General features: G+C 28.9%; 1 protein-coding gene across 2 annotated transcripts in view; it reads left to right on the top strand.

Moving 5' to 3' along the window:
* The first annotated feature begins 594 nt into the window (after positions 1-594).
* Positions 595-8,380, top strand: part of LOC106692428 (Zn finger homeodomain 1) — a 61,765-nt gene continuing 53,979 nt past the window's right edge. For both annotated transcript variants that reach the window (XM_014438376.2, XM_014438377.3), the window contains exon 1: positions 595-719. In XM_014438376.2, the coding sequence (XP_014293862.1) occupies positions 635-719 (85 nt within the window). In that variant the 5' untranslated portion in view covers positions 595-634. The remainder of the gene's footprint in view (positions 720-8,380) is intronic.

Here is an 8,380-nt window from a genome sequence, read left to right as displayed (position 1 = left end):
ATCCTACGTTTTGCCCCACTTTTTAGAGCTTCATCAGGGCTGTTCAAGAAGAGAGCTTTACAGACTTTTCAAGTCAAAAGTAGAAAGTTCAAAAGTCTGTAAGCTATCATCTTGAATAGCTTTGATGAAGTCCTTCAAAGTGGGGCGAAACGTATTTTTTTTTTTACCGCAACCCTGACCATCTTTATATTTGAAATTATACCTATATACATTATTATTTAACTGTTAAGTTTAAAGATCTTCTAAGAAATAGGTTCAGAACTGTTTTGTAAAACGAAAAAAAATCAAACTGTATTTGGATGTAATAAATGACGTCATCGTATCCTAAGAGAGACGTAGTATATACAACCACCTGCCAAACTAAAGCACTACACCCTCCACGGTTCTTGTAGTACAAGATGTCTCCTAACAGATTTCCTGGCCGATGAAGAGGAAAAAAAAGACAATTTTTCCGAATGACTAGTAGAGAGTTGACTTATTGAACTAGAAGCCGGAGTCACAACAGGTTGGAGAAAGGAGGTCAGAGTGGGCGTGGTGGGGGAAGCCACGCCCCTATTGGCCGATCGCTCGGCTGCCTCCGCCTCCGCTCGGGCGGGCCCGCCCCGCTGCGTGGGTGCGAGTCTGTCAGTCCGAGATGGTCACTCAGGGAGAGATGTACTCCTCCGCCTGCTTCGACAGCTTCTCGTACCGTCTCTGGTCTTTGGCTAACGTCTGGTCACGTGAGTACTTATCTATATATTAACTCAAATTCCCAATTTTTCTCTAAAATATATTTAAAAAAAAAAATCATAAAGCTAAAATATTCACTGATTAAATCATTCATAATTATCATTTAATATTGAAAAATTTTTTTTTAAAATAATATAAAAAGTTTAAAGTGACAGTTAGGATGAATCAGCCTCCTCGATATAAATTACTCATAGATCAAACAGCCCCTGGCTCTACGGGGCCACCCCCTATTGTATAACAATGGGCTCCTCCACACCGCATCCAATCCGATACACCTTATTTAGCGACTGGGGAGCCGTATGTCCATTCAGACCCCAATACCCCCTCGTTTTTTCATCTTTTGTATTTCGTCCTACAAAAGAGCTTAAACCTATTACACATACGGCCGGTTAATCTTTAAAGCTAACAGTACCTGGCATTTAAAAAAAGTGTTAACATTTTACAAATCGTTACGTATAGAATGCTTGATTTTATTTTAAAATTTATTCTCTCATTGTATACGATTTATTATTTTTTAACCCTAAAAAAACAAAAAAAAACATACCTATTCATTCACCATAAATCTTATATTAAAATTGTATATTAATTTGTATACGTCCTATATGGAGTATATACAATTTTTAAAAAAGTTCATTGTTACACGATGAAAAAAATATATAAATACTGCATTTATTTGAACTTTAACGAAGTAGAAAATACAAATAATATTTTTTTTACAAGTAAAAAATCTTTTTTTTCGGGGGTATGCTTAAATGAAAATTGACTAATGTAATACAAATTGGAATAATTAAAAGTAGAGCTGTGCAATAATTTATTAAAAATAAAATTATGACTCCACGAAAATTTACTCATAGTTTTATCACAAGATAGTAAGCATTAGATCACATTTTTTTCTATTATTTATTAAAGGAATAATATTACATTCTCCCTAAAAAATATTTTATGAAATATAAAAATATTACTAATATACGTGTATGTGCATGTATTATTATGTTTTTAATTATCTATTTGAATATAGTTACTTTTATACGTTTGACCATTTTAAGCTAATTTTTAATATTTATTCCAAAGATTTTGTAAAATTTAAAATTTATCTGATATTTTAGATTTGATAATTATATTTTAATCTTAAAGGCATAGTTTCTTGCAAAAACATATTTTATGTAACATCCTAAACGACATACCACGCAATCTTCAGGTGATTTCGACAATTTATTTCATACCATTGCATTAAATCGCTCTTTATTATTCATTTATACTTTTTTATTTAAAATTTAAAAAAAAAATATTTAAAATAAGTTTCTCAGGTAACACTACTTATCAGGTATAGATAGGTATTTATTATATCCATATTTTCGTGATAAAAAATATAGAGTTTTAAATGTTACTATCTGATAGTACAGTGAGAGAAGATAAAGATAGTACAAAAGAACGGTAAATATTGGAATAGAGTTTTAAAGTTTGGAGATGGTGTGAGCAATATAACTCCGATTATAGAATTTTCTTATAGTTCTTTTAAAATCTTTTTTAGGACTATAATATAGCAAACGGAGATGATTCAGAACACATTGAAACTTTCTTTCAATAGCACTTGGAAACTATTTTTTTTTTTATATGTACGATTATAAATAGGTTTGATGTCCTAAAAGATATTATAAAGTAATATCTAAAGAAAAATAATATAAAACGAGAATTATGTTGCTATTGGAATGCTCTATAAATTAGGTTATCTGGTCGAGCGACCCTCCTTCCTGCTGGCACACTGCACCCCTTAGCTTCAAAGTTCCCCTGGGAATTTTTTATATCTATCATTTTAAAACTTTTCTTTTTCTCTATTATTTTGAATTATTAAAAATTAATAAACAGTTTTTTTTTAATGATTTGCAAGTATATAATAATTAACCTGCTCTAAAAAAAAAAAAATTAACAGAGAAGTTAAAAGAAAGAAATAATTGATTTTTGACATTATTTTTAATATTGAAAAATGTTCTTTTAAGAAAAAAATATTGTAATTATTATAGACGGGCAGTGATGATATCATTATTTTTGGATTATAACTACTAGAAAACAGTTATGGAACAAAAAAGCTGTAGTATGATAATTCAGCTACAGAAAAATAAATAAATAAATAAAACAATACAAAAGGAAATAAAGTAAAAGTATATATAATAAAAAAAATAAAGATTATTATCTAATCTAATTCTAGGATAAAGACATAATTACAAGAAAAATATTTTAAAATTATTATTTATTTAATTTTTTTTACATCGTTTCTTTTATTTAGCTTTTTTTCTGTTCAAGCCTTAAATTTATGTTATAAGTAAATGAATTTTATAATCATTTTCTTTAATTTGTTTTATTATAACTTTTTAGCATTTATTAGGAAAAACCATAAGAGGGAAATAAAATTTATAATTCGCTTTTTCAATCAAACTAACTGCTTAATAATCGTTTTTCTAAGTTTAGATTCATTTGTAATAATCTCAATTTTTGGCAAAATTTGAAAAAAATTTTTACCTTACAGGTTTACGACGTAATATTTGAATATTACTATATTTATGACGCTATATTACTGACTGCATACATGATTCGATGTTGTTTAATTATTTATGCCATAAAGTTTTGGCTAGGATGCACCGTTTAAAAGCTAGGCGAAAAAAATTAATAAATAAAATATAATTCGCCACTACATTAATTAATTATCTAATTTATATGATTAATTTAAACGATTTAGAAATGTGTTAAGTGTAATAGAAAAGAATTTTTATAGTTATTTTTTAGTAAATGAGTTATACTACATTTGTCGACCCTCCAAAAATTATTATAAATTTTTATGTTATAAGATTTTAAGTTTTTTTTTTAAATGTATTGATAAAATTAATTATTTTTTGCTTTCCCTTATACATTATCTCGGCCGGTTGCGGTTGGAGGAAGACGCGATAGACGACCTGTTTGATAGTGGACAAAGGATGGCCCACCTCATGATAAGATAGTCGGCCGATCTGACCTCGAAGAGAGGATGGATATCGACTCCAGGTGTCCTCTGTCGACGATTCGATGAGGCAGCTCTGAGCTGGCTAGGTCCGATTAAGGAAAGCAATTGGAGTATCGTAAAAGGAAACAGTGACGTATTCTCAACAACTTTTAAGGAGTGTTGTATTGGATACGTTCCACTTCAACTTTCTACGAATGTGGACCTAATTGTGAAATCAGTACAGAAAAAAAGTTTTATTTATTTCAATTAAAAATTAAGTTATGTATTGTTATATTAAAATTAAAACTAATAAGTCAAATTTCAAAAAGTAATGTTTATAATCGGTGAAATAATAACAAAAAAAAAGTTTGTATCGGTCAAAGAAAATATAAACTTCGATTAACGGATACCTTTATGTAAAGGACGATTTTACTGCGGTCCCAACCAACTAGATACAAGTGTGATGCGTTTGAACCCTACCTCTCGGGAAATAAATTCCTAAAAAAAATAATTTTAAATGGGATAGTTTAAAATTTGGATTGAACTGAATACGTCTTAACTATAGAATTTTAATTTGTCAAAAAAACTTTACTTTCGAGAAGTGGATATATTCACTGTTGATAGATAATTCTTTACATACAAGCACTAGACATACACTTACTAAGAGTTAGAACCTTTTTTAAAATCGATTATATAAGTTTATTATATTTAATATAATTAATCAATCAAATTGCATGTTTTAATATATGCATGTCTTCAATGGGCTTCGTTCTTGCAAAAAATCCATACTTTGTTGAATAAGCAAGGGACAAAATACAAGTTTTGTTGACTTGTTTTGTTGAATTCTTGATGTGAATAAACGATAACTATATTTTGCGTTTATATTCACTCGCTTATCTGCTTTTGACATAAATAATTTCTATTAAGAAACAGTTTCAAATATTTATTAATGGGCAACGTTTCAGCCCACGCTTCAGGTCTTCATCAGGGCTTAAATAAAAAGATACAGTGTTGGTAAAGTTAATACAAGAGTATAAAAGTGACATGTAAATAAAACTAAGATAAATATATAAACAAATTAATTATTATTATTAAAAAATGTAATATTGTTGAAGATGAATACCAAAAGGGTAACATATGATATTTAACTTTCTTCCTATTTATGTTTTATGTTTGTTTATATGTATACCTTTATATCTGTTTTAGAATATATTACTTACAAAGTACTGTACCTCAGACTATGCATACCATTACAGCGGTACAGATTATTTCCATATTAATTTTATACTCTCGCATTAGCTTCACTATTCTGTATACTTTTACTTTATCCCTGATGAAGACTTGAATTGTGTGTCGAAACGTTGTTTAAGCTATTGCTCAATTGTAAGCATATGGTTATAATATAAAATAGAGATAAAAGATATGGGAGGATAACGGGTAAGTTAACTTCTTAAATAAAGAACATAGAGCAAAAATAAAAATAAAAATTATGGAAGATCGATGATTGACTGCGTGTAATATAAAAGAGGTTAAAATTTACCCAGGTGAGGTAAAAAAAAAAAATCTCAAATAGAAATTAAACCATTCATTAGGATCCAAGGTTTCGCTCCACATTTCAAGGCTTCCTCGGGGCTTAAAATTGATGTTTGTGTTTATTTCCATTCAGTAAGCCCTGCATAGTAGGCCGAAACGTTGGATCATAATATATAGTTTGATTATTATTTGATTTTTTTTTTTTTTTAAACCATACCCCGACCACTTCCTTTCTTTGAGATGTTAATTTACCTATTATCCTCCCATATATGTTTTATCTGTATTTTTTACCTTGTAATTACATTTATTACTTTATAATTATGTTTTTATTTATCATATAACTTTATTTCTTGATTTTTTTTTTTTTTTTTTTACGCACTCTGAACCATCGCCTACTAACTCATATACAGTCAATCATATATAATTTTTTTTTTTAATTAAAAATTTATGTTTTTTTTTCGAGCCCCGAAGGCTGTTTTGCCCACTGTTCTACAACTTGAAGTCCTCAAGGGATATGCCCTACAATTGGCGAACCCCCTCGTAGCTTATTGATACGATGAGCATTTGATAGGTAGATGTGGGCGCTGAGATCTCGTGTTACCTTCCAGGTGGTGGAGACAATATACCCTCAGATCGGGAACCCACAAAGGAATCTGTACACCCACATTGGTCGAGGTCTTTGTACAGCCTCCAGCATGTCAAAATAGTTTCTGATCGGAATCATCTTATTCAGAGTAAACGTAGTCCGTTATAGAAACAGCCGAAACGTCTGTAGGATAAATTAAAGCAAACATGTTTTTTCCCAATCTAAACAACATTTTTGATTTTAATTTTTCTTTCTTTCATTATAATCAGAGAATATTGGCAAAATACTTTGTATTTTCGGAAGAAACATTCAGTTGGTAGTGATGGTTCTAATTAATAGTTATAATTCTACACTTCTTATTTAATCTTTTGTATAGTCCTTAATCCTTAGAATTATAGTTAAATAATTTGGATTTATGAAATTAGTAAATTAACACAATAAATAGCATTATAGAGAAAGAATGGAGTACTTAGAACAAATTACTAATTGTTTAAAAAATTATGAAGAACTATTTATTTTCCGACGTTTCAACCCACTTTGTAGAGCTTCACCAGGGCTATAAAGATAAAAAACAATTAAAAACATTTTGACATAGTAAGATAATAAGATACAAAAAAATTCATTTAAGATAGGATTAAAATTATGTAAAAAAATTATATACAAATAAAAGAAAAGAAGAAATAAAATAGTATTAATATAAAATAAACAATGATAAGAATATAAAAAATTCCCCAAAATATGGTTAATAATTTACAAGAGAAGCAAAAACAGAAAAGTAGAACGAGAAAACAAAATTTAACACACTAAAAGACGGAAAATAAAGAACTTGAGGTTACATAAGAAGGTTGAGAAATGATTAATAAAATTAAAATTAATAATAATAATAATAATAAATGAGTAAAGAACAAATCAAATTTTTAAAAATTGTCTCATCCTTGGCTCGAATCATTCAATTCTTGTTTCACTTTTATTCTCCTAATAAACTTTCACAAACGGTATTATAACTTTAAAAAAAAATTATAAATGGAAGATGGTCAGGGAACGATAAAAATAACTCAAATAGTAAATAAATAATTTATTATTAGCCAACTTTTCGCCTCACATTGCAGGTCTTCATCTGGGCTAAAAAAGATACAAGCAATTAATGTAACAAAGCTAGAAAATAAAATAACATGAAATTTAAGTAAAGTGAAGTATGGCTAACAATATTTGAAAATTTATATAAAAATGAAAAAAGTTAATTACAGAAAATAAATTCATTTTTATATAAATTCTTACATATTTTTAGCCATATATTAGTTTTTTTTATTTGTATTTCATATTCTCTTATTTTGTTATATTCTTTTAGTTGCTGGTATCTTTCTTAGCCTGATGAAGCCCTACAAAGTGGGCCAAAACGTTGGGCTTTAATAAATAATTTATTTACTATTTGAGATATTTTGACCGCACCCGGACCACCTTACTTTTATTATTTACGATAAATTAATACAACTATAATAATATATAATACTATAAGAATAAATAATACAACTATTTTCCAGTATGTATGAAAAAAAAATCCGTTTTGAAAAATTAAAAAAAAAAAAAAATGGAACATTTGTCATTCTTCCCCGCAAAAAATAACTGCCAATCTAGTAGAAAAAAATAATTCTTCTTCAAATATTATATTATATACAAAATATTACATTGTAGGAAGATAGTCCAAACCAAACTATTTATTATTAATCTACTATTTTGGTAGCTTTATTGACCGCTACACGGACTATCTTCCTGAAATCTACTTTATATTGCCAACAATCTTTTTCCAAAAAAGATATTACCTGAAAATACAACTGGAAACGATAGCATTAATACACTTAACCGTCACAAGATGGTGCTGCAATGCCATTTTTCACAAAACGTTTATTCTCCATAAGTGGGTATATGACCACTAACCCACACTGCTTATGTATATATATTTTTAATTTTAATTTATATTTTTAAAATGTAAAATATACAGATATATGAACTTGGGACATTAGAAACCTAAAAAAAAAAAAAAAAAAAAAAAGAGTCATTATTTATTTATACTATTTTATTATGATTATTTTTACAATTAGAAGTCTCAAGTAATTTCCTATTGGATCAAACGCACCCCCGCTTGATGACGTCATTCCAGACCATCGATACACCGTGCTTCGAAACGATTTATCGAAGGGTGCATCGGATGGGACAGAAGTGCGGGCCGTCGGTTGCATTAAATCAACCTGGATTACAAAACTGCACTTTGTTACACTACGTTGGTTCCTATTGACTTCGGTCTGAAGTATTGTATAGGTTATATATGTGGCGTGGCTCAGTGGTAAGGCACTGTCCTACTCTACGGACCCAGGTTCAAAAGCGTTAGTGACGGATAATTATTTATTGTGTTACTGTAGCTATGAGTCAATCCTGTGGGTTCCATCCAGCCTCATAAATTATGTACCTGATTCTGACCAAATCACCTCTAGTAACAGTACTTACAAAGCACTGTACCTCTAATCCTTGAGGGTTTATAGCAGTACAGATTTTTTATATAT

This window comes from Halyomorpha halys, unplaced genomic scaffold, assembly GCF_000696795.3.
Source record: "Halyomorpha halys isolate HHAL.00 unplaced genomic scaffold, Hhal_1.1 Scaffold56.1, whole genome shotgun sequence".
Classification (NCBI taxonomy): domain Eukaryota; kingdom Metazoa; phylum Arthropoda; class Insecta; order Hemiptera; family Pentatomidae; genus Halyomorpha; species Halyomorpha halys.
Note: the sequence above shows the minus strand (reverse complement) of the source record. Positions and strands in the feature narration are given on the sequence as shown.